General features: G+C 36.3%; 1 protein-coding gene across 6 annotated transcripts in view; it reads left to right on the top strand.

Moving 5' to 3' along the window:
• Nucleotides 1-297: 297 nt before the first annotated feature.
• The window catches only part of SANBR (SANT and BTB domain regulator of CSR), a 62,727-nt gene continuing 35,456 nt past the window's right edge, over nucleotides 298-27,568 (top strand). For 4 of the 6 annotated variants that reach the window (XR_005066762.1, XR_005066763.1, XM_037047996.1 and 1 more), the window contains exons 1-9: nucleotides 298-467; nucleotides 3,087-3,245; nucleotides 10,867-11,050; nucleotides 11,868-11,961; nucleotides 14,422-14,660; nucleotides 17,433-17,491; nucleotides 19,004-19,164; nucleotides 26,115-26,201; nucleotides 26,307-26,417. Coding sequence is in view for 4 of the 6 variants with exons in the window: in XM_037047996.1 (XP_036903891.1) it covers nucleotides 3,096-3,245; nucleotides 10,867-11,050; nucleotides 11,868-11,961; nucleotides 14,422-14,660; nucleotides 17,433-17,491; nucleotides 19,004-19,164; nucleotides 26,115-26,201; nucleotides 26,307-26,417 (1,085 nt within the window). In the remaining 2 variants the exon portion in view is untranslated. Of the gene's footprint in view, nucleotides 468-3,086; nucleotides 3,246-10,866; nucleotides 11,051-11,867; nucleotides 11,962-14,421; nucleotides 14,661-17,432; nucleotides 17,492-19,003; nucleotides 19,165-26,114; nucleotides 26,202-26,306; nucleotides 26,418-27,568 lie in introns of those variants that run through there. The other 2 variants (XM_037047998.1, XM_037047999.1) reach the window with 2 other exon arrangements.

A 27,568-nucleotide genomic window follows, 5' to 3' on the forward strand; every position in this document is an offset into this window, starting at 1 on the left:
ATCCGCGTTCTTTTTTCTCTCCCGTGTTCCCCCTTTCTTCTGAACTCAGAGTTGGTCACCTAAGATCTGGCTCCGATGGTCTGGTTGCTAAGAGACGAGACGCTGGGAGGGTGGGGTCGCTGCACTGCGACAAGCCTGGGAGTGAATGCCGAGAGGGGGCTGGGGAAAGGCCGAGGCAACCGCTTGCTGCAGTAACCAGTTCGGCTCCCTCCCGCCTGACAGGAGCTCGTCGCTTATTGGCCAGGCCACCGTGGCGCTGGGCTGCGATTGGCGGGGTGCTGTTGGGCCTGGCGCCCCGGTCCGCGGGCGCTGGCTTCCCAGCAGCGCAGGGCGTTGCGTGGGGGCTCGAAGTGAGGGCGGCGGCAGGGCTGCGGGTCGGGTAGCGGGAGCTTCATGGCCGCAGCGCTGGCAAAGGCGGCCGCCGCAGGTGACCGAGGTTCCACGAGGGCCACTGCGGCCTCGTTGAGGTGAGCAAGACCCCTAGGGGTCTGGGGCGCCGGCCAGCGGGCGGGAAGTGCGGCGAGGGGCGGCACCGCTGCCTGACCGCGCGGCCTCCACCCGTGGCGGGCCGGGCCGGGCGGAGGTGCCCCTGCCCAAACGCCCTCCAGCGCAGCTCGCAGCCCGCTAGCCCTGCCTGCCCCTCATCCCCCCCAACCGGTCCCGCCCGCGCACCTGCCCAGGGAGCCCAGCTTCTGTCCCCGCCGCCTCGTCCCTCCGCCTTTGTCCGCTCTCCACCAGCTCGGCTCCCGGAGAGTTTCAGCACCACGGGGGATGCAGGGGGAGCGGGAGACAGCGGAGGCCTGGGGTGCCCCGAGGACGCGGCGCGGGGACCCCCTGGGCTGAAGGTTTGCGGGGCTGTGGTCTATTCATCCCGGGTTTCTACTGTTATTTTACATTCTCCTTACCGACGAAAGCCAGCCGTCTCCGCCCTCCTTTGAGGTCGGGAAGCCTGGACGTCAGGCTTCTCCTCTAGTGCTGGACGACTCAGTGTTACCTCCGGCCAAAGGCCTTCGACCTGCCCGCTCGGCCCCTCTGGCTTCCCACCGGCCACTGCTCGGGGGAATTGTCTCAAGAGCCCTTCTCAGGTCGAGAAAAGCAGAATCAGATGTCAGTCGGGGACCTCTCTTGGTCTTAATTAGTTGGATTGGTCTTACAGATACATTTAAATTCACCAAGCTTTTGGGAATGGAGGAGAGGACATGAAGTACTTTCTTAAAATGTGTTGTGTATTAAACAAATAGATTTTTTTTATTTCTGGTAAATAACATTTCAATTTAAACATTAACTTTTTAAATATATCTTGTCATGGATAGGGGTACATTTAGTAGTAGTGTAATTTGAGCTTCAAACTTCTCTTTTTGTCACAGTTTTTGGTAAGTCTGTACTTGTTTTTTTTTTTTCCAGAATGGGATGCACTGTGACATCTGTTCTGAGAGGATTTATGTGTTATTAAAGTCTATCCATCAATGCTAGATGCAGACTCCAGGAGATGCTTTCTTGAACATTCATTTAACTGGAATTAATACTGGGCACTCTTTGCTTGCTTGGTATGATTCAGTTCTGTAAAGAAAATGTCAACAGAAAAAAAATTTTCACATCTAGATTATTTAAATTATTCTTAAACATGTATATTATATTTGAAATATACATACAAGTTTTAAGTATTTGGTCTTGGACAGTATTTTTTATAAGTTAACAGGTACCTACACATTGTAGAACACATTAAATATTTTCAGAATTTTAAATAACTTTTTGGAAATTAAAAAAAAGCACCTAGATCCTTGCCCTGAATTCTAAGTAGACCGTTTTCTACTAAGGCCCAAACAAATTATTAAAAAAATACCCCATGCCCTAACATACTTCTCAAATAATGGAGTTAAATTATTTACTGAGGACCTTTTGTGTGCCAGATAGTGTGCTGGGTGCTTTATATATTACTATTTAATCCTTACAGTAACTCTAAAGGTAGGTATTATTTTATTTTATTATAGCTGAGACCAATAAAAGTGAAAAAAGTGGATAAGAATCTAGATGTGACTTTCTACTTACTTTGTCAAAAGTGTACTTCATTGAAAAGTTGCTGTCTCTTTTATCTGCCATATTTATCCTTATGATTTGTTTCATCTGAGGATCTCTGGTATGGCAATGTTGCTACTACAAACATACAGTCCTTACTGTGTGCTAGGTAGCTTGATCCATCCTCAAAAGTATGTGGGCTTGCCACTATTTTTTTGTTTTACAGATGAGGAAATTGAGGCATAGAAATAAGTAATCTCAACCATATAATACTAAGTGCTAGAACCAGATTGAAAATTTGGGGAATTTGGCCTCAGAGTCTATACTCATATTCACAACGTGATTCTTGCTCATCAACAGGGTAACTCCCTGGTTGCTAAAAAGCTATGTTTTTAGAATGCTTAATGTTTTTCTTTGTTTCTTTGTAATGTTCATACAGATCCATGTAGGATAACTTTATTATATCTACAACCTGATGGTAGATGAAATACTGCCATTTGCAACAACATGGATGGATCTTGAAAGTACTATGCTAAATGAAATAAGTCAGTCAGAAAAAAGCTAAGAACCATATGAGTTCACTCATATGTGGGATATAAAATTGAAACTCATAGACAGACAGACAACAGCATGGTGGTTACCAGAGGGAAGGGGGTAGGGGACTAATAAAAGGGTTAAGGGGGACAATTCTGTGGTGACAGAAGATGATTTGACTTTGGGCGGTGGACACATAATGCAATTTACAAGTCATATATCATAGAAATGTATACCTGAAACTTATATGACCCTATGAACCAATGTTACCCCAATAAATTTAGTAAAAAATATATATTTTTGTATTATACTTTTAATCATGTATTTATCTATCTGTCCATCCTTCATCCATCCACTAAGTCATGATATTAAAATACTATTATATTTGAAGAGTTTGAGCTATATATTTTGTGCTTATTTTAAATCAGCTTCATTTTTCCTTTACCTAGTAGCAGATAATTTTTAGGAATGAATTTACAACTGATTTATAATGTTCTGAAAACATTTATAAATAAATCTGTCTTTTCTATCTATAGTTGCAAAAGATGAGTCGTGGATATTCAGAAAACAACAATTTCCTGAACAATAACAACCAAATGGTGTTGGACATGATTCTTTATCCATTAACCGGAATCCATCAGACCATTAACTGGGAAACTGTGGCAAGGCTTGTACCTGGGTTAACACCCAAAGAGGTAAGTAACAGTCTCACAAGTCTCTCCTAAAAAATCAGAAGTAATCAGTTTCTTTATTCTTTCTTTTTTTAACCATTTAAAAATTTTACTTTTATTGATTGATATTTAGAGAGAAGAAGAAGAGGCAGAAGAAGGGAGGGGAGAGAGAAAGAGAGATGGATTGATTTGTTGTTCTACTCACTTATGCATTGATTGGTTGCTTCTTATATGTGCCCTGACTGGAGATTGAACCTTTGACCTTTTGGTGTATCTGTAGGATGCTCTAACCAACTCAGCTACCCAGCCAGGGCAAAAGTTATCAATTTCAAGGAATAAGTAGAGAGAAAAAAGATCTGTTTTACATGTTTATACAACTGAAAATTCACTCACAATATCTTAATCAATAGAGGTTTTCCTGTGAAATTATGGGTAGATAAAATTTTTGTAAATAATATTTTACATTATTAAACCCCTAATGCTATGAGTAATATTCGCACTATTTAAAGGAAAAAACTTAAAACTCCCAGTATTGACTTAAATTATTTTATACTAATGTACAATAAACTAAATGAGCTCTAACAATATAAGGTATAAACACACCTATACTACCATGAACCTAATTTACACATTATAGACACAAGGAAAAACTAAAAGCAACACAATTCAAACTAATAGTACTTATTTAATGTGATAAATTTAGTGTTTTTTCTGAAATTAAATTGCTGATTATTATACAAATATTGTGCAGTCTGTTGTGGCACAGAATTTTTTGCATTCAGCCATTACTGCCATGTGCCATTCAAAGCCTTCATTCTTTCTCCACTTTTCTCTCTTTAACCTACTAATGAAGCCTTACGTTGCACAATAACAATACTTGCCTTGCCTTGCCACTATTGTACCTCTCCTACAAGTCTCTTCCCTACCTTTGTCCTTTTTTAAAATTAGCCTTGGACAATTTAAATATTTCTTGGTACGAACTTACTTGTAAACAGCAAATAAGCAGTGAAATAATCGTCATTGTGATGATCTAGAGGATTTTATTAACATTATTATACTCAGAATTAAAACTTAGAATCTAAAAACTTCTCCCTGGCTGGTGTAGCTCAGTGGATTGAGCTCAGACCTGTGAACCACATGATCACGGTTCAATTCCCAGTTAGGGCATATGCCTGGGTTGCAGGCCAGTTCCCAGCAGGGGACTCAAGAGAAGCAACCATACATTGATATTTCTCTCCTTCTCTCCTTCCCTTCCCCTCTAAAGATAAATAAATAAAATCTTAAAATAAATGAATAAATAAATAAAAATAAAAACTTCTCTAGAGAACTCTCTGATTTCTGATCATTTGTCAATGAACCCAGATTTGAGAAACACTGACCTTAGAATTTTTGCTGTTAAAAGGAATCTTGCAGTGAGTGAATCATCTCACAGTTCTAGAAGTAGAAATGATATCAGTGATTTTTCCCAGTATTTTTGAAACTTTTTCAACTCTGCATGACCCATCATATACATTATAAATACTGTGGAATTGGTGAATGAACCAAGTTACACCCTCTTTTTTTCACAGCTGAAAAAAAAACAGTTCTCAAAGTAACTGTTTTTATCATTTGCCCTCAGTTATAAGTCTTTGTGAAATGATATTGAAACTTAAGTTTTAGAGTATATTATCACTCCCTAATTTATACATTATCACCTTTAGGATTTTTACATGTTAGACATTAAAAGTTGAAAAAAATAATACAGCATCTTTATATCTTTAATATAGGTTTGGCAATTCTAGGATTTGATCTCTTTATGTAATTTTTTGTGACATTTAAAAGTAGGTTTCAGGCATCATAAAACTTCACATTATAGACTGTAGCATACATCTCCTTAAAATAAGGACAGTATTACATAACCACAATACCACAATCAAACCTAAGAATATAACTCCACCATATCATCTAATATCAACTGCATATTCAAAATCACCCAATTGAGGATTTTAAAATTATATTTATTGATTATGCTATTATATTTGTCCCAATATTTTCCCCTTTGCCCACCTCCACCCAGCACTCCCTACCCCTTTATGCAGTCCCCACACCATTGTTCATATTCATGGGTCATTCCTGTAAATTCTTTGGCTACTCCATTTCCTCTTACTGTACTTTATATCCCTATAGATATTCTGTAACCACCTATTTGTACTTCCTAATCTCCATGCCTCTTCACCCATTTCCTCACAGTCCCCTCCCATTTGACAGCCATCAAAGAGCTCTCTGTATCCATGATTCTGTCTCTGTTCACTTGTTTGCTTAGTTTGTTTTCTAAATTCAGTTGTTGACAGATTTGTATTTATTGCTATTGTATTGCTCATAGTTGTGATCTTCTTTTTCTTAAATAAGTCCTTTAATATTTTATAAAATAATTGTTTGGTGATGAGGAACTTTTTTAGTTCCTTCTTGTCTGTGAAGCTATTTTTCAGCTGTTTGATTCTAAATGATAGCTTTGCTAGGTAAAGCAATCTTGGCTGTAGGCACCTGCTTTTCATGACTGAATATTTCTTGCCAATCCCTTCTAGCCTGCAAAGTTTCCTTTGAGAAATCAGCCAACAGTGTTTGGGAACTCCTCTGTAGGTAACTGGTAACTAACTGCTTTCCCATTGCTGCTTTTAAGATTCTCTCTTTATCTTTTAACTTTTCCCATATTAATTACGATGTGTCTTGGAGTGGATCTCTTTGTATCCATTTGTTTGGGACTCTCTGTACTTCCTGGACTTGCATGTCTATTTTCTTCGTCAAATTAGGGAAGTTTTCTTTCATTATTTTTTCAAATCGGTTTTAAATTTCTCGCTCTATCTCTTCTCCTTCTGGCACCCCCTAAGATGCAAATGTTAGAATGCTTGCAGTTGTCCCAGAGGCTGCTTATAGTACCCTTGGGGTTTTTTGGATTCTTTTTTCTTCTTGTTCTGATCAGTTGTTTTTCGCTTCCTTATATTACAAATTATTGATTTGATTCTCAGCATCATCCATTCTGCTATTGTTTTCCTGTAAATTGTCCTTCATTTCAGTTAGTGTATCCTTCATTTCTGACTGGGTCTTTTTCATGCTGTTGAGGTCCTCACTAAGTTTCTTGAACATCCTTATAGCCAGTATTTAACCCCTGCATCTGATAGATTGCTAATCTCCATTTTGTTTAGTTCTTTTTCTGGAGTTTTGATCTGCTCTTTCATCTGGGCCACATTTCTTTGCCTGCTCATTTGGCAGCCTCCCTGTGTATGTTTCTATGTGTTAGGTAGAGCTGCTATGACTCCTTGTCTTGGTATTGTGGCCTAATGTAGTAGGTGTCCTTGTAGGTAGGGTCCAGTGGCACAGCCACCCCATCACCCAAGCCTGGTACTTGAGGTGTGCCCTTCAGTGCACTGAATATACCCTTCTTTTGTAGTTGAGCCTTGGTTGATGTTGGCAGATCAATGGGAGGAAATTACCCAGGTCAGTCAGCTGCAAGGACTAGCTCTGACCACTTACCACCAACCTCTGCCCTCTGTGGAGGATCAGCTGTGCAGGGGCAGCTTGTGTAGGCTCATAAGTTGAGTGGGACGGAGTCTCAGGTAATCTCCAGGGCATGGCAAACAGTGTTAGCCAGGTTGATGGAGTCTCAGATCCGACACCTGCCTGCTGGCTCTGTGGCTCTGTGGCTCTGTGTGGGGAGGCTTCAGAAAAGAGGTAATGGCCTCTGCCTTTCTGTCTGGGAGAAAATTGTCCCCCAGCTCTTGCCTTGATGCCAGGCACTTCAGTTTCTCCCTGTGTGCCATTGGTGCCTTTCAAGCTACTGCCCTGTTGCTGGAGCTCAGAAGGAGTGGATCTGAGTAAGTCCATGTACAGGCTGCCTAAGAGGCACTGCTTGGGACTCCAGTAGTTCCTTTCATTGACTCAAACCCCAGAATTTATACAGCCAGAATTTATGTGAGTTTATCTTTCTGGCATTGGAACCCTGGGCTTGGAGCTTGGTGTGGGGCTGGGACTTCTCAATCCCAAGATACCCCTCTTAAATATTTACTCATCACACATGTATGAGGGACCAGTCTATTCCACGTCTGTGCCCCTTCTACCACTATGGATGGATGTGGTTTCCTTAATTCCAGTGTTGTCAGACTTCCATTCAGCTTGATTTCTGACAGTTCTAAGTGGTGGTTGTATAACATTTTAGTTGTAATTTTGATGTGGTTGTGTGAGGAGGTGAGTGTCTTTCCCTATGCTGCCATCTTGACTGAAAGTCAAGGATTTTTTTTTAACCAAAATACAACTACATGGTGAATCAGACTATTTTTAAGTAGTGTTAATTTTTACATAATTTTTATTACTAAACATAACATGTCCTTAAAGAATACACACCCACAAAGACAATAGCAAAAAATCAGAATTTATTCATTTCACCTCGGCTAAAGTATATACCTTGTATATATCCTTCCAGATTCTTTTCTATACATGTATTAAATCTTCATGTGGACTTATAACAAATGTACTTTCTTGCTGCATGCTTCTTTACTTCATATATTGTAAATATTTTCATGTGTCAGTTAATAAATAGAATTCTATTACATTGGATGGAGTATACTGTTCTTTTATTTGAGCTATATCATAATTTTCTGAACCAGTCCCTTTTGTTGGATAGTTAGGGTATTATTTTCAACTTTTGACTACTACAAATACCACATAATAAATATCTTATTCTCCTTTCTTTAGGGGATAATCTCAGTAGCAGAATTGCTTGACCAGGGTGCTTGTGCATTTTTAAGGCTTTGTACACATTGCCCACTAGAAGGGTCATCCATGTTATACTCTAGTTAACATAGCTGAGTGCCTGATCCTTGCACTTTTTATATAAGTATTATTTATGTGTGTGTGTCTTCTCAAAAGTCATTCATATATATATATATATATATATATATATATATATATATACACACACGATTTTATTTATTTCTAGAGAGAGGGGAAGGGAGGGTGAAAGAGAAGCACAGAGACATCAACATGAGAGAGAAACATCAGTCTGTTGCCTCTTGTATGTACCCCTGCCAAGAACTGAACCTGCAACCCAGGCATGTGCCCTGACCAGGAATCAAACCAGCAACCTTTCACCTTGCAGAACAATGCCCAACCATTCAGGGCTCCTTTATATATTTTTTTAGTAAATGCTATCTCATTGCCATTTTAATATAACCTTTCTTTAAATCCTGAAGAGGTTAAATGTTTTATATTTTCTTGTCCAATTTCTCTTTTCTATTTCTGGATTTGTTACTGGTATAATAATAGTTTTATGTGTATTAAATATGTTAACCCTTGATCTAGCTTATTTTTCTGTTTGTTTTCAGCCTATTAAGTTATTATAATAGCCACTTATATTCAGATGTTTAAAACTTTGTTAAAATTTATGAATATTTTACTCAGATATCTGCCTTTTTCATCATGCTTAGAAAATTCTTCTCACCTGATTTATACCTGTATATTTTTGAGTATTATTGTTTTAATTCTATGTTTAGTCTTTTATCTATTTGAGCTAATTTTTATATATGGTGTAAGGTAGGGAGTCCAACCTCATTGTTTTGCACATAGATATGTAATTTTTGCTTAAATACAAAAAAATAACAATGTTTTTAAATTTTTTATAGTTTATTTGCTTTTTTAAGTAAACATGTATCCATTTCAAATATCCAGAATTTATAATTTTCTTGTTTTTAACCTATTAGAAATTGCTCTAAGCTTTGTTAAATAAGTCTATTTATATTCAGTTTCCAAATAAGCTATAAATTTTACCTAAAAGATCAAAAAATAATCTGTGTTTTAAAAATTACCTTCTCTTTCTTTGTGTTAAAAAATAAACTGATTTTGTAGGAAAAATAGATCCAGTAATATATATCATTTATATTCTTTTATGTTCTACACACGAACCCGTGCATATTTCTAATGATGTTCTAGCATCGTTTCTCTTTTTTCTCTCATCATTCCCAGACTTTCAACAGTATTTTTTTCAGTACTCATAAACAGATATTTTCTCTTTCTTATTTATTATATTACTTATTTTTATTTAATTGTAAGACTTAGTTTAAAGAGATGAGAATATTGATTACATAATATTTCAGTCCTCATTTTCATATCTTTTAAAGCCTTTTAAAAAAAACTGTTACTTCACTTTTCAAAGGCTTGAATGGGCATTTGTGGTAGTAACTGTGTAAATAATGCTTTCTGAAAATAGTTCTTAATATCTAGTGGGTACTTGTTAAATATTTGTGTAATAAATGATTACACAAATCCAATGCATTATTTATTTATTTTTTAAATACTTTATTTATTTATCTTTTAGAGAGGAAGGGAAGGAGAGGAGAGAAATATCAATGTATGGTTGCTTCTTGTGCATCCCCTGCTGGGGACTGGCCTGCAACCCAGGCATGTGCCCTGACTGGGAATCGAACCTCTATCGTGTAGTTCGCAGGCCCGCACTCAATCCACTGAGCTACACCAGCCAGGGCCAATGCATTATTTATTTAATATGTACATATACATGCTATATATTTTTCTCTTTTTTGCTATCTTCCAGATTACTTAGTCTTCTGTGGGATTTACCATCCACTTTGATATTGATGAGATTTACAAACAGATACTGTAGCAGTGTTGTTTGATCAGTACCCACAGTGAAGAAGGCATTTTATGTTATCACCCAGAACACACATAGAAATGACATTTTTGTGAAGGAGTGCTTAGCTTAATGCACTCTTGATATTTTCTAATCCATTCTATTTTATTTTTTCATTTGCTAATCTGGACCTTCTCACTTGATTTCATAACTAACTGATGGGTTAAGGGAAGACACTGTACTAGAGCAAACTATGTCGAAATATGTGGCAATGAAGTATTTTGTGCAAGGTGAACCTCATTGTTAGTAGGAATAAAGTCTTTTGTTATTTTAATAGAGAAAGTCTGGTGTCACAAATCAGATACTTTTTGGTTTAGTTTCCATTGAAGGTTAGAATTTAGTCTTATTCCTGGTGGAAACGCAATATAAAAATATTAGCCATTGTTTACTAAATTATTTAAATTGTCAACTGATCATAACAGCAGACCACAGGGAAATATGGCTGATAAAGGTATTCTTCATTTTTCTTCAAGAGCATAAACAAATTATGTCTTTGGGTTGTTTTTTTCTTTAATTCTACCCTGAATTTTAAAAAAAATAAGTCAGTGGCTTTTGTATATTGAAATGTATGCTTATTCTTCGCTAGTTACCCAATGGATTAATATTCACTTACAAAAAATAATTATAGGCTCTGGCTGGGTAGCTCAGTTGGTTAGAACATCATCCCCATATACCAAGGTCATGGGCTTGATCTCCAGTCAGGCACATACAAGAGTCAACTAATGATGCATAACTAAGTAGAAAACAAATTGATCTCTCCCCCAACCCCCCGTCTCTCTCCCTCTCCCCCCTCCCCTTTCTCTCCCCTTTTCCTCTTTCTATCTAAAATCAATCAATAAAAAATAAATAAAAATTATAGTTATAGAAAACTATCTTCAAATATCTCAATAGTAGGCAAAACTATATATCCTCATTTTTAAATTACAAAAACTCCCAGACCCACATTTTCTTCTCTTTACATTGTTACAGTGCGCAAAAAGGTTTGAGGAACTGAAGAGCAGTGGAAGTTCACCTGTTGACAACCAGTATAGTCTCCTAATGGCTGGAGAGAATCCTGTCGAAACTTTAGCTACATATATCAAATCCTCACTTCTTGATACACAGGGAGAATTTCAGGAGACTTCAATTGATCAGGATGCAGTTTTCAAAACAGGTAAGGTTTTAAAACAAAATGCTGTTTGTCCTTTAATTCTGCAAAATATTATGCATTCCAGTCATCTTTTCTTTATTTATTTAAAGGCTAATGTAAACATTAATAGAGAAACCTATTAGTATTTGTATCCTCCTAAATTTTAGAAATTTGTTTTTTCTATATTTGAAAAAAATTTAAATGTTAATATACAGATGAAATACTTTTACCAAAAAAGCTCTTTACCAAAATTTACTTCTCCAATCTGTTAGCCTACTAATGTCATAAATTTTGGAATTTGACCTATATGTTTTACTTAAATTGTTTCTATGTTTTTGTTTTTGTTTATCACTAAGAGAACCTTGCTTGTTTCCTGTTTTTACAGTTATCCTTTATTGCAGTCAACAACAGCTTCAAATGACACAGTGGCAGGGTTGAAAAGATGTTTCCATGATTGCTTTGGAAATAACAACTCACTTTAGAAATCCTTGTAGGGAATTATTTCAGTCTCAACAACAGCAGTCAGAGTATTGATGTAAAATTTTACTTCAGGAAGAGAAATGTATCTGTTAGCTTTGAGCATTTGACCCTGTCTGTACACACCATATCAGTATTTATTTTTAATCTTCATTGTAATATTCGCAATTTCTTATTCCTTTTTTGTACTGTTTCTTCCATAGACCTTTGGAAATATTGAGGGATATGCCACCTGACAAAGTACCATCTTAACTAGTCTTGAAAACCATTTTCTGTATAACCGTTCAATAAGTGAAAACTATTCTGAGCTAGAAATACTAACCTCCCCCCTTTGTTTTTGTATGTGTTTGTTTCTGTATTTAAGGAAGACATAGTATAGCTTCCACAAGGAATTGTTCTTCAGAAAGTGAGAACTGTACTACTCGTAATGGTGGAGAAAAGACTGAAGAATCTGAAGGGTAGGAGGCTGGTTCTTTGCTAGATAAGATTTAATATGAATATCAACTTAATATATGATTGGTGATTGTATACATCAATTACCGTAATCAATTTAGGAAATACCACATTACATAATTGCTAAAACAATTGAAATCAGTTTAGTTCATGTATTGAACTATAAATAATTGTTTAATAGTTAAACATATGATTTATTTATGTTATTTGTAAATTAGATTAGTTTTTCATTAAAAAATTTACTTTTATTTTGTGAATATTAGAAACATCATCTATTAACATAAAACTTTAAAAGTAAATTTTAAAATCCAAAAAAAATCTGTTTGGTTCTCCAACTCTATTTAAAAAACTGGGTATGTGTTTTAGAAAGACATATTTGAATATAATAAAAATTAGAGTACGTCTTTCAATAAATTATAACTTTTGATTGTTTTGTATTGTTTTGTGTATTTTACATACAATAAACTGCACATATTTTAAGTATTCACTTTGATGAGTTTTCACAAATGGGCTCACCAAGTAACCATCATCCAAATGAAGATACATAACATTTTCATTGTCTCTGGCGGTTCCTTTGTGTATTTTCAGTTTAGATAGTTATTTTATAACAGATTTTTAACATGACTTTTTAAAAGATTTACTTATTTATTTTTAGACAGAGGGGAAGGGTGAGAGAAAGAGAGGGAGAGAAACATCAATGTGTGGTTGCTTCTCATGCGCCTTCTACTGGGGGGCCCAGCGTGCAACTCTGCATGTGCCCTGACTAGAAATCGAACCAGTGACCCTTTGGTTTGCAGATCGGTGCTCAATTGCTCAATCCACTGAACCACACCAGCCAGAGCTAACAGCTTTAGTACCATATAATTTACATACCATAACATTTACCTTTTTTGAAAACATTCCAGAGATGGATGATAGTGATGGTTGCACAACAGTGTGAGTGTACTTAATGCCACTGGACTTTGCACTTAAAATAGCTAAGAGGGCAAATTTTATGTTATGTATATTTTACCACAGTAAAAAAAAAATCACCCTTTTAAAGTAATTTCTTGTTTATTCACATAGATTTATTACATAATTTTTTCTAACCGATAGATTTGTTTGTATGGCAGAAGAATTTCATCAGATAATTTCTGTACTGGAATTATCTGGTATTTCATATTGTGGTCCAAAAAGCCACACAAACTTTATGCTTCTTTGTACCAGCGATTACCTGTTAATATTTTGACCATAATTTCTTTGGAAGAACAATTTGCCAAGAGTTAAATTCCTTTGACTTTAACAGATTGTTGATTAATAATCCCTTTTCTGGTAGCTCAATTTTATTTCAAATGTAATTAATAAATTACTTTTAATTTTTAAATGCACTTGACATTCAGTATGTTTTTCAATTGCAGTTGATATTCAGTATTATTTTATATTTGTTTCAGGTTCATGGCATAGTGGTTATAACAAATGTAATTTTTTATTAGAAAATTATCAAGTTTAATTAAACACACATTAAATTCCTACTGTAGGACAGTGTATCTCTTCTTATTTAATCTCTTCCTTTTGTAATGACATGAAGGCACTTGTGGATCACACTAATGCTTCTTTTTGAGGTAATATAATTTTCAAGGGATAGTAAATTCAAGGAGTATATATCACTTCAAACAATCATTCTGGTATGATTGCTTATCTAAACTTATCAAATTATTTTTTAAATATGTAAATAACCACATTCTAGTCTTCAGAATTCTTTAAGTATATTTACTGATTTATATTTATTGAATGTCTGGCAAACTTTCTTGCTGTTAAAAATGAATAAGTTGCCATGCTAATTTTTCAATTCTTTAATGAATAGTTTTAACTTCTTTTCTACTTATAACTAGTAGGAAAATTTTAGTATTTAACTTTATCTCCTTCCCAGGCCCATAGCTGTGAAAAGTACTGTTTTATGTTCATGACAGGAATTAGAATGTATTATTTGATTTTTCTTGGTGAATCGATACTGTTTTCTAAAACTTTATAATTATAATTTGAAAATAATATAGAGGGTCTGGCATAAATAATGCCCCCTTTTATTACAAAATATTTTACTACAAAATCATAAGCATGTAATTCTGTAACATAACAATATCACATTCAAACACACCATATGACATTTAGGTAAAATGTTCAAATTAAAACTATAATTACACCCATATTATTACCATACCAACTACACTCAACCAGGTGTTACTTCTGCCGGACCCTGTATTTAAACCCTGTAAATTATGAGTCCCATAGTAAAAACTTTTTATTAGTTTCATTAAGTCAGTAGTTTAACTAAAGTTATTCATAATCTAAGACATAGATCAGATTAGCAAGACACTTAAATCCTGTAATACTGATTTGTGGTCAGACCTTCAAAAACAGGTCAGTATGCTTGGCTCCTCTTCTAAAACTCTTAATAATTTCACTTCTGTGTAACATTTCTTATGAAGGCCAAACATGGTGATCCATGTATGCGATGAAGCAAAAAACTTGAAAGAAGATTTTATTTGCCCACGAGATCTTTTAATATCAGAAATGAAGTACTTTGCTGAATATTTATCTATGGATGCCCAGCGCTGGGAAGAGGTGGACATTTCAGTTCATTGTGATGTTCAAATTTTCAACTGGTTGATAAAATACGTTAAGAGGAACACTAAGGAGAATAAAGACTGTGAGATGCCTACTTTAGGTAAAAGACAATCTATTACTTATTTCATAATAATTACACTTACGTGTCACCTGTGGGTTGCTTCGGGCCAAACGTGAAATGTGGAAAATTGCCTGAACATTAGCATTAATACTCAGATTAGTAATTGCCATTTAGGAAAGTGATATCCCATCTTTTTAAGTAAATTATAATGGATTTATGGCAAATGGACAGGTGTCTAGATCAGCAGTTTTTACTGTGTGGTCCATGTACCACTGGAATCCTGGAGGATCCTTTCAGAGAGTCTACTGGGTCGAGACAATTTGCATAATAGTATACAAGATGTTATTTGTCTTTATATGTTGACATTTGTTCAGGTGATACAGAAATAAAGGAGGGTGAAACTGTTGCAGTTTTAGCACGTGTCAAGCCAGGGCACCAGACTATACTAGTCGTCACTGTATTTGTCAGCACCATCTGCTCATAGTAACAAGGAAAAAAGAAGAAAATCCAGGGTCACTTAAGAATGTCCTTGATGAAGCAGTAACAATTTTAATTATACTAAGTCTTGACCCTTGAGTTTACATCTTTCTCGTATTCTGGGGGATGGCACAGGAAGTGTACTTACGCTGCACACCAAAGTATGATGTGAGGAAAAACACCTGTGCAGTTGTTTGAGTTGCAAGCTAACCTAGTTGCTTTTTTAAAAAAAGAAAAGCATTTTCACTGGAAAGAATGACTGACAGACAAATTATGGTTATTCAGACTTAGGCATTTGGCAGGTAATTTTCTTGAAAATGAATTGAGTGAGCTGGTCAGCTAAAAGGAAACAACTGCTAGTATTTGTTGCCAATAGTAAAATTCAAGCTTTCAAGTGAGAATTAAAGTTTGGAAATCTTATATGTGCCTTCATGTGCTTGACAGTTTCTTAAAATTTAAAGTTTTTTCTGATGAGACTTGTGGTTTTTTAATATATTGTACAATGAAATGTTTCAATCTTTACAAGATTTACATAACTCATTGAATGAATATTTTCCAAATGACCGACCAATGCATGATGTTAAAACAATCATGCATGGGATAAAGATTCAAATCACAGGATAAATCAATGGATTTGAGGTAACATTATGGAAAAATTCATTGATATGATTCCAGATCCCATTACAACGAACCTTAAGGAAGTACCACTTGTCATGTTTTGATGTAACATCAAAGAAGACTACCCACATATTGAATGTAGAACCAGATATGAGAATCCAGTAGTCTTCTATTAAGTCAGACATTGAAGAAATTTGTAAAAAATGTCAAACAGTGCTATTCTTTTCTATAATTATTTTTCATTTTGGAAAAGTTATTTTTTATAAAAAATATATGAACACATAATGTTTATTTTTCTTTTTAAATGAATTAAAAATATGTTTTCTGTTTTAATCCATATAAACAGAAGCTCTTTAGGAGTCTCAGTGTTTAAGATTGCAAAGGGGTCTTGAGAGCAAAAGTTTGAGAACCAGTGTTCTAGATGATACAAATAACAATTACTAAGTAATCTTTCATTGGGCATAGAGTTGTACAGGAACTCTCACTAGTGGTTTAATAAAGTCTTTCCACGCACTAGAATTGCTGTTCACAGCAGAACCAAAATATTTCTAAATTCTCACTAGTAAATGAATCCATACAGACAGTATAAAATTTTCTGAGGAAATTTATAATTTATTACATTTTAATGATGAAATTTAATGGAAAAGGCTGCTAGTGATCCTTAAATAAAAATGACAAGATTGCTAAATCAAGTATTTCAGCCAGAGTCCAGAGATTTCAGACCATCCAGATATATGTACATGTGAAGTAAAAATCAAAGTATGTAAATGAAAAAAACTATTGTTTGACCCAGCAAATTTAATATGTATATAGTAAAGGTAAAAGAAGTGGATCAAAACTACTCACTGTAATCTTTGACTTTAAACTAGTGAATGGAAATGTCAAACTTATATAAAAAGCAATGTTTATTCTAACCTAAAAACTACCAAAATGATTAATTAAGTTTCTGAAAATCCACACATTGCTTTTCTGGAATGGGTCATATTACAGTTTTCTTAGAACCTTTTCTATTTGAGAACCTTTAATCTAGAATTATTATTTGAGGAAAGATTTGATTATTTATTTTAATCATTGTATCATTCTTTAGGTGAATTGTGTTAGTACTGTAACAGTAAAAATCAGGGTTTTTTTTCCCTTAAATATACCTCATAGGAGATGACTTAGGTTGACTAAAACAGTAGCATTGCCTGGCATACCGCTTTCCCTGGTTATGCCTCTGAAGGCTCACTCAGTCTGCCTGCGGGAAGTAACTTCAGCAGTTCTTCAGGAGTAAATTTTATATTATCTTTCAGAATTATTTTCATTAAGAATTTGTTTGTAACAAGCATTGAACTGCTTTTGAAATAACTAATAACAAGGGCTCTCCTTAAATCATTTAAAAAGTTTTCTCACTGATTTTTGTGTGATGTATTCTCAATTTAATTATCTTCTTTCCTGGTTTAGTTAAGGAGAAGTTTGCGTATGTCTTATCTTTAGCTGGAGTCTTTTCACTTGAAGTGACTCTAATTCCAGGAAAATTTACTGTGCATTTTCTCTGTACCCTAAGTTTGAACATTGAATTTTGTTCCTTTGATATATGTAAGTCATAGTAAGTTTACCATAAAATTGTTTGTATTAAAGTATCATCCTCTTTTCATATGAAAATTAACCTGTTCTAAGGACGTTAAGGTACAAATGCAAAGGAGAATTTAATTAATTATTTATTTATTCATTTAGAGCCAGGAAATGCCATTTCAATTCTTATTTCTTCAGAGTTTTTGAAAATGGATTCATTGGTAAGTATTTTTGGATGTTTTTTACTTTATTTATTTTTAATTTTAATTGTTCAAGTACAATTTTCTGCCTTTTACCCCGTTTCCAGTCCACCCGCATTGGTATTAATAAAAGATCTAAGTTTTTCTGTTCACCCATGCTTGGTTTAACATTTAATGTGATTTTTCCTTCAAGTGTTAGAAAATTCTAAGGCATCTTTCTGGAGTACTGTTAATTCAAGAGTGTGATTCCATTAGAATAAACTGCTCATGTTTGAAGGTATCTTGGTCTGTTGTGAAAGGAGTTGAGGCCACTATATATCATTCATATATGATGCCTATAAAGAAAGCAATTTATCCTCATGGAGTAGCTCTCTTTTGTATTACATGAAGCTAAATAAAATTAACTTAAAAAGAGAGTTTGCTCTAAAGCCAAATTAAGTGAAAATTAATTGTAATATATTTGTTTCACTATTTAAGCAATTTCTTAATTTGTTTCACTATTTAAGTAATTTCTTAATGTTCATTTGTCTTTCACTTATAGTTGAGTGAATTAAGAACAAATACCCAACTATTAAACAATATAATTTTGTATGAGTAAATCAGATGCTCATGTCTGTTGTTTAAAAGTAGTTAATTAAACATAAAAGCATAATATATACATATACATATCAAGCTTTAACATTAAATATATTTGGTTTTTTCTTTTTATTTAATGAACTTATCATTCAAATATTTTTATATGTTTTCATGGTTTTACTCTAAATAATATTTGCTTTTGGTCCCTAATAAAACTACAGAGGGCAGAATACTCCTTTGCTATGTTAATGGATGTGAAATTTGTTTCTTTGATAATTGGGGTTTTACTAGTTTTTGTATTCTTTCTAACCCTTAGTCCCTCCCCCATTCAGTTGCTGATATTAACTGTTTCAGGGAAAGGTTACAGAAAGAAAAAAAGGCCTTACCATTTGAATTTTTAAATATAAGCCCTAGGGGATAATTTTTATCCCATAAGCAAAATATTTTGAAGAATACATGTTTAGAGAATGCTAGTTTTCCCCAGAACCCAAACCCACCTCAAAAAGTAAATAAATATACCCTCAGATTGGAGAAAGGGAAGGAAAGTCAGAGACCACCACAATAGGGTTGAGAAAACCCTGAAGTCACTAATAATATGTTTTGTGCTACTTCAGAGAAATGGAAACTTAAAATTGTAACTATGTTTAGTGATAGGGAGTCAGATATCCTGTACATTTGAGTTGGTGGACTAAGATTTATACCTGCCAAAACCATGAGAGATGCTCATTGCATCTTTAAGAAGGTTGAAAATGATTTTTCTAGCTATGTGCATGTTTGTATAAATTTGACCCACTGGAACACTTTGGAACAGTGTAGATAACCCAAATAGGCAAAACCAGGCAGGACCTAGCAATACATATACAAAGCTTTTAATGAACTTTATCTTTGAAAGGTACTGATATGACGTTATCCTTCATGCTACTATTTTCATCATTCATTTTCTATTGTGTATTTTAGGTTGAACAATGTATTCAGTATTGCCACAAAAATATGAATGCCATAGTAGCTACTCCATGCAACATGAACTGTATTAATGCAAATCTTCTTACACGTATAGCTGATATGTTCACACACAATGAGGTTGATGATTTAAAGGACAAGAAAGATAAGTTTAGGAGGTAATTTTTAATTTTAAATCTTGTGTTTCTATTAGAAAAAATATTATTTCTTTCATTTTAGTAAAATATTGTTTTAGATTATATTTAGAAATATATTTCCATTTTATTATAAATGAAGTAAAATTTATCCAGAGCCAATTGCTCAAGGTAAAAATTAGTAATGAAATTAGTTATTTTGTACAAGGGACATACAAGTTTATTATGGCAGTGAATTATGTGAAATATTAAGAAAGACCTTAGTATAAAGGAGGAGGGTGGTATGAGGTGGGGTCAACAGTGGTCTTATCACTTAGTTGCTGTTTAGGTCGTAGCAAGGAGTATATACTTTCTTCTAAGTATGAATGTAAGCAGAGGAATAGCATGATCTGATTTGTTAAGAAATCATTTTGGCCCTGCCTTGTGTACCTTAGTTGGGTGTCATTCTGCAAAGTGTAAGGTCACCACCAGTTCAATCCCCAGTCAGGGCATATGCCTGGTTAGCAGGTCCCTGGTCTGGGGACATATATGAAGCAACCAACTAATGCTTCTTTCCTTCTCTTTCTACCTCCTTTCCCCTCTTTCTAAAGATAAATAAATAAAATCTAAAAAAGAAAAAAGAAAGAAAATCATCTTGGTTGCTCTCTGGAAATAGATTATGAGGAAGTAGGAAGCAAAGAGACCTATTAGGAAGCTAGGCAGTAGTCTGGGGAGAGACAAAAGGGTTGCAATGGACTAGAGCAGAAGCAGTGGAGCTGGAAAGAAGTAGAAAGATTCGTAGTAAGTTATTGGAAAGAGCTGACAGTCCATTCAAGATGGTGACATAGGCAGATATGGCTCACCTCCTCATACAACCACATCAAAATTACAACTAAAACAGAACAACTATCACTCAGGAATATCAGAAATTCAGCTAAATAGAATTCTGACAACTGTGGAATTGAAGAAATCATATCCATCCAGACTAGTAGGAGGGGTGCAGATGCAGAATGGACTGGCACTGCACCCACATGGATAAAAATTCTCTAGGGATATCTCGGGAGCGAGGAGTGCCACCCCCACATTGGGCCCCCCAGCCCAGGATTCCAGTGCCAGGAAGATAAATTCCCACAACATCTGGCTGTGAAAACCAGTGGGAATTGAGCCAGTGGAGGAGGCTGCTGGAGCTCTAAGCAGTTTCTCGTGTGGACCCCACACACGGACTCACCTACTCAGACTTGCTCCCCCTGAGTTCTAGCACCAGGTTGGCAGCTGGAAGGGCACCACTGGTGTACAAGGAGAGACTGAAGTGTCTGTCATCCGGGCAAGCAGAGGCCACTGTCCCTTTGCTGAGCTCCCCGCACCCCCAAACTCCCTGCACCCCCCAGCCTTGGCACAGAGCTAGTAGGCTGGTGCCATATCTGCAACTTCGTCATCCTGGCTAACACTGTATGACCCACCTTGGAGATCCACAGAGGCTCTGGCCCACCCAATTTACTGACCCACCCAAGCTGCTTTTCCATAAGAAAGTCTCATCTTGGCTCCTAAATCCAGTCAAACAAAAAACACCTGGCTTTAGTGAGTCCTAGGGCAGCAAGATTAGAGTCACAGCTTGCCTTCAGCTGGGAATCTCCAAGCCCAGCACAAGTAGCAACCATCTCCGATTGCTTTATAGCTCAGGCAGGGTGGCCCTGCGCAAAACACAGGTGGGGGCTGACCATGGCTTCCACCACCCAGGTAACCCCAGGGCCAGCATACCCAGTGGACAGCTACAGACCAAGTTGGAACACCATCATCCTGCCCCTGCACAGCTGATCCTCCATGGAGGGCAGAGGTTGGTGATCAGCGGTCACAGCCATTCCATGTAGCTGACTGGCCTGGGTAAATCCCTCTCATTGATCCACCAACAGCAACCAAAGCTCAACTACAAGAGGAGGGTGTATTCTACGTACCATACAGAGGATGCTTCTCAAGTACCCAGCTTGGGTAATATGAGAGGCTATGCCTCTGGATCATACAAGAACACCCACTACATTAGGTCACACTACCAAGACATGGAGTCAAAGCAACTCTAGCTAATATATAGAAACAAACAAGGGAGGCTGTCAAAATGAGAAGACAAACATGGCCCAAATGAAAAAACAGATCAAAACTCCAGAAAAAGAGCTAAATGCAATGGAGATAAGCAATCTATCAGACACAGAGTTCAAAACTGGTTGTAAGCATGCGAAAGGAACATAGTAAGGACTGCAAAGTGTAAAAAAGATCCAGTCAGACTTGAAAGATACACTAATTGAAATAAAGAACAATTTGTGGGGAAGCAACAGTAGGATGGATGAAGCCGAGAATCAAATTAGTGATTTGGAACATAAGCAAAAAACAACCAGTGATAACAACAAGAAGAAAAAAGAATCCAACAAATGAGGATAGTATAATCAACCTCTGGGACAACTTCAAGAGGTCCAACATTCACCTCATAGGAGTACCCAAAGGAGAAGAGAAATAGCAACAAACTGGAAATCTATCTGAAAAGAATAGTGAAAGAAGATCTCCCTAATTTGATGAAGGAAATAGATGTGCAAGTCCAGGAAGCAAAGAGTCCCAAACAAGATGGATGCAAAGAGGCCCACTCCAAGACATATTAAAAGGCCAAAGGTTAAAGAAAAAGAGAGGCTTTTAAAAGCAAGAGAAAAGAAGTTAGTTACCAGAAGGTTGCCAGATGGGAGGGGGAAGGAGGAGAATGGGTGAAGAGGTGAGGGGATTAGGAAGTACAAATAGGTAATTAAAGAATAGCCATGGAGATGCAAAGTACAGTATGGATCCATGGACATGAACAGTGGTGGGGGTAATTGCCTGAGGGAGTAGGGGGCACAGGGTAGAGTAGAGATAAAAGGGCAAAAATCAGGATCCCCATAATAGCATAATAAGTAAAATATAATTTTAAAAAAGGAGTTGGCAGGTGTTTCTAATGTAATGGTATAGGAAGAGAGAATATGCTAGGGCAATTACTAGGTTTTCAGGTTGAGCAGCTACGCAGATAGTAGTGTCATTTACAGAGAGTGGAAAGATTGAGGTGAGGGGAATCAAGAGTTGGGTTTGGATCATGTGAAAATTATTTAATGTATTTAATGTACTTTTAGACATCAGGTAAGATGGCAGGTAGATAGTTAAATATACAAGTCTAAAGTTCAAGTAAGAGGTCAGGGCTTAAAATAGAAATTTAAGAGTAGATGAGATTTGAAAACATGGGATGGGATGAGATTTCCTAGCAAACCCTCCTATCTCCATGGAATTGCAGGTGAGTATATACGTAAGATTTTTATTTTTATTTTTAAATGAATTATACTTATTTTTTCTTTTTTAAATATATTCTGTTGATTATGCTGTTACAGTTATCCCATTCTCCCCCCTGTATTTCCCTCTGCCCTGCACACCCCCTCCCACCCGCATCCCCCCTCCCACCTTAGTTCATGTCCAAGTACTTTGGCTTCTACATTTCTTGTACTGTTAATCTCCCCCTATTTTCTACCTACCATTTATGCAACTTATTCCCTGTAACTCCTCCCCCTTTTCTCCCCCTCCCCTGCTAATAACCCTTATGTGATTTCCATTTCTGGGATTCTGTTCCTGTTCTAGTTGTGTGCTTTGTTTGGGTTTTTTTTAGGTTCAGTTATTGATAGTTGTTAGTTTGTCATCATTTTACTTTTCAGAATTTGTATCTTCTTTTTCTTAGATAAGTCCCTTTCACATTTCATGTAATAAGGGCTTGGTGATGATAAACTCCTTTAACTTGACCTTATCTGAGAAGCACTTTATCTGCCCTTCCATTCTAACTGATGGCTTGGCTGGATAGAGTAATCTTGGATGTAGGTCCTTGCCTTTCATGACTTGGAATACTTCTTTCCAGCCCCTTCTTGCCTGTAAGGTTTCTTTTGAGAAATCAGCTGATTGTCTAATGGGAATTCCTTTGTAAATAACTGTCTCCTTTTCTCTTGCTGCTTTTAAGATCTTCTCCTCTTTAATCTTGGGTAATGTAATTATGATGTACCTTGGTGTGTGCTTCCTTGGGTCCAATTTGTTTGGGACTCTGAGCTTCCTGGACTTCCTGGAAGTCTGTTGCCTTTGCCAGATTAGGGAAGTTCTCCTTCAATATTTTTTCAGTTAAGTTTTTTATTTCCCCTGGCTGTGACTCGGTGGATTGAGCCCAGGCCTGCAGACCAAAGCATCACTGGTTCTATTCCCAGTCAGGGCACATTCCTGGCAGGCCAGGTCCCCAGTAGGGGGTGCGTGAGAGGCAACCACACATTGATGTTCCTCTTTCTTTCTCCCTCCCCCCCTCTAAAAACCCTCCCTCTCTCTAAAAATAAACAAATAAAATCTTTTTTTTTAAGTTTTCTATTTTTTCCTCCTCTTTTTCTGGCACCCCTATGATTCAGGTGTTAGAAGGTTTAAAGTTGTCCTGGAGGTTCCTAAGCCTCTCCTCATTTTTTTGAGTTCTTGTTTCTTCATTCTGTTCTGGTTGAATGTTTATTTCTTCCTTCTGGTGCAAACCGTTGATTTGAGTCCCAGTTTCCCTCCAGTCACTGTTGGTTCCCTGTACATTGTCCTCCATTTCACTTTTCATAGCCTTCACCTTTTCCTCTATTTTGTGACCATACTCAATCAATTCTGTGAGCATCCTGAGTACCAGTGTTTTCAACTCTGCATCTGATAAGTTGGCTATCTCTTCATCAGTTAGTTGTACTTTTTCTGGAGCTTTGACCTGTCCTTTCATTTGGGCCTTTTTTTTTTTTTTTTGGTCTCTGAGAGCCTGTTACTTAGTAAGGGGCGGAGCCTTAGGTGTTCACCAGGACTGGGCAACCCCTGTCTCTGTGTTGTGGCACTGTAGGTAGGGGACAGTCTGAGAGGGAACAAAACCTCTTGTTCAGTTCTTTTATGGCTTTCAGTCAACTTCCCCTGCTACCCACAAGCAAAGTGGGCCCTTCTGGTACTGATTCCCGAGAGGGTGGGTTTGTGTTCATTCTAGGACCCTGTGGGTCTCTCCAATGAACTCTCCTGTGAGGCTGAGAGTTTCTCTTGCTGCCGCCTCAACCCCCACAGGTTTTTTCAGTTGGGTTTTCAGGCTTTATTTCCCTGCACTGGAACCCTGGGTTGCATAGTTTGCCTTGCCCCCCAGTTGTTCCTTTCAGTTTATCTGCGTGCAAATGTGAGACTGCCCCGTCCATCAGCTGCCACCTCCCTGGTCTGCCAGCCGCCACCTTGCCTCAAGCCCTTTCCGCCCATCTTTGCTCCTACTGCTCTGGATGAATGTTTCTTCTTTAACTCCTTTGTTGTCAGACTTTCATACAGTTCCATTTTCTGTCAGTTCTGGTTTTTTTGTTTTTAAATTTCTTGTCCTTTTGGTTGTGTGAGGAGTCACAGTGTGTCTACCTACACTTCCATCTTGGAGGGAAGTCCCTGTTTCTGAGTTCTCCATTTTGTTCTGTTGGTTTCTTTGTTGATAATTTTATCAATATCACAATGTCTTAATTGTGGTAGTTTTATATTTTTTGGTATCTAAATTCTCCAGCTTTTTCTTTCTTCGAGATTGCTGTCTTAGCTATTTTAGATTTCTTGCATTTCCATGTATATTTTATAATTAGCCTTCTCATTTTTCTTTCTCTTGTGCACATACATACACAACTGCCATAGTACTTTAGGGTTAATATTGAGCCTGTAGATTTGTGAAAATTTGGTATCTTAGTAATATTGAGTCATTCAGTCTATGAACATGGTATAACCCTTCATTTATTTTAGCAATGTTTTATAATTTTCAGTGGAGAGATATTTTCACTTCTTATTAAATTTATTCTTGGGCATTTAATTTTGGGGTTCTCTTGTAAATCTATTTTTAGTTATTTCATTTTATAATTATTAGCAAGAGTATTGGTAAAGACTATCCAAAATTTAGAGGTTCTACAGAAGAGTGTCACCAGGGAGGGGTCTGAAAAGGAGGAGCCAGAGGGTTGAAGGAAAGAGGGTTTCAAACAGGAGGAAGTGATTAAGTGATGAAATGAGTAGAGTGCTGCCACCGTATAGAGTGAGATGAGGACAGAAATGTGACCAGTTGGATTTAGGTGACTTTTTTCCAGATGTTTTGCTCTGAACAATTGCTGGAAAAATTAGTAGTAGCTATTAGGGATAGGTAGGCTCAATAAAGGATTTTTTTGAGGTGAGAAATATTAGATTATGTTTATTTGCTGACCAGGATGATTCATGAGAGTAGGAGGAACTGATCGTGTAGAGGGTGATCCAAGACTTTAGTCTTCAAGGGAAATAAGGTAGGGAATTATCAAAGAGCTAACTACTTAAAAATGGGACCAGGGCCCTAAATCTGGATCTGGCCTTTAATAGCAGATGTTTTGTGAGGGGAAAATGGAGACAGGATGGTACACTTGGAATTAATGAAAATTAGTTTAATTAGAGTTAATTAGAAGATTTGAAGTTTACTCATTTCATGCATGAAAATAAAGTATTAATATTCATTGAATACTTAATGCTTTATCTGGTATTTTTTAAAATTATCTCATTTAACCCTCCTAAAAACTTATGAATTTGGAGTTATTAACCCCATTTTATGAATGACAGAACAAGGTTAAGAGAGATTAAGTTGCTAAAGATTACATACTGAGTTATTGGTATACCCAGAATTGTTAAATTTCCAAAATATTCAATCTTGAATATTCCAGTAACAAAGGACTAAAAGAGAGGTAATATTTCGGTCTTATTTTTCTTGTGAAAATAGATCTTTGATAAATTAGTTGTCATTAGGAGGTTTATTTACTTAGAACACTAAAACTGTGTTATACATTCCTAAAGATAATTAATAAATCTAAGGATTTATTAATCTTATTTCCTACATGTGCAGATAGATCCGTATTTGTTTTCCTTGCTAGTGAGTAACTTTAGTAAAGTAGATATGGGAAATTAATTTGTTGGTCATTTGTTGTTAATAGTAAACTGTTTTGTAAGAAGATTGAGAGATTATTTGATCCTGAATACTTGAATCCAGATTCTCGGAATAATGCAGCAACATTGTACAGGTATGATAATAAGTTTTTCCTTGGTAAACTATATGATGCAGCTAAATTTATTCATTTTACTACATAAAATTTTTTCTTGTATTTTTAAATCTCTTTTTGTTGTAGGTGCTGTTTGTGTAAGAAACTTTTAACTAAAGAAACAGAAAGAAGAATTCCTTGCATTCCTGGAAAAATCAATGTGGATCAACATGGAAACATTGTGTACATTCACATAAGGTATAGTGAAAAAATATAGCTTTTCAAATATAACTTACTAGTGTGTTTATAGAACCGTAACTACTCCTATAAACAATAGGATATATTTTCTGCATGTGTTCCAGTTTTGATTTAGAAAGATGCTACTTTCAATACAAAGTTGTTTTAAAGGCTATATTTTATTAATAGGGTAAATATCAGTAAACTTTTAAGTTTTCAAAGAGTAAAAATGATCATGCATTTCTCTCGAAAGATATTCTGATCAGTACTATTAAAATTATTTCTTTACACTAACAGATTTTATATAAATGTTATATTGAATTTGACAAGAGAACCAAGTTTACTTTCAAGTGAATTTTGGTGGGGAAAATGGTCTTTAAAACTGAATTTTCTGGGAGGGATTTAGAGGAACATATATAAAGGATACATGGGCAACAACTGAGAAGGGTGGAAATGGGAGGGAGCGGGGGAGCACGGGGAGTGGGATGGGATGGGAGTAATAGAAAACTGTACTTGAAAAATAATAAAATCAAATAAAATAAAAATATCAACAAAAAAATAAAATAAAATAAAAATCGGGAACTTGGAGTTTAAAAAAAACAACAACTGAATTTTCTGGAAAAAGCTAAGATGACAGCCTAGGTAAGCATAGCTCACCCTCACACAACCACAAAACAATTACAGCTAAACTACAGAACAACCATTATTCAGAACTGCCGGAAATTGAGCTGAATGGAAGTCCTACAACTACAGAATTAAGAAAGAAACCACATTGAGACTGGTAGGAGGGGTGGAGACACAGAATGGGCTGGTTCCACATGAATGTATGGTGGATACAAATTAGGAGGGATATTTTGCGAACAAGGGGTCCCAGCCCCACATCAGGCCCCCAGCCCAGGATTCTAATGCCAGAAAGATAAATCCCCATAACTTCTGGCTGTAAAAACCAGTGGGTATTGAGGCTGTGGAAGACAGAAACTTCTGGATTCCCACGCAATTCTTCTTAAATGGCCCATGCACAGCCTTATTCAGATTCACTCTCTGGGCTCCAGCACTGAGGCAGCAACTTGAAAGGTATCAGAGGTATACAGGGAGGAACTAAAGTGTCTGGAATCAGGGCAAGAGCTGGGGGACAGCTTTCTCCCAGACAGAAGTACTGGCAGAGGCCATTG

This window comes from Sturnira hondurensis, unplaced genomic scaffold (assembly GCF_014824575.4).
Source record: "Sturnira hondurensis isolate 20B ecotype Veracruz unplaced genomic scaffold, ASM1482457v3 Scaffold0006413, whole genome shotgun sequence".
NCBI classification, from domain to species: domain Eukaryota; kingdom Metazoa; phylum Chordata; class Mammalia; order Chiroptera; family Phyllostomidae; genus Sturnira; species Sturnira hondurensis.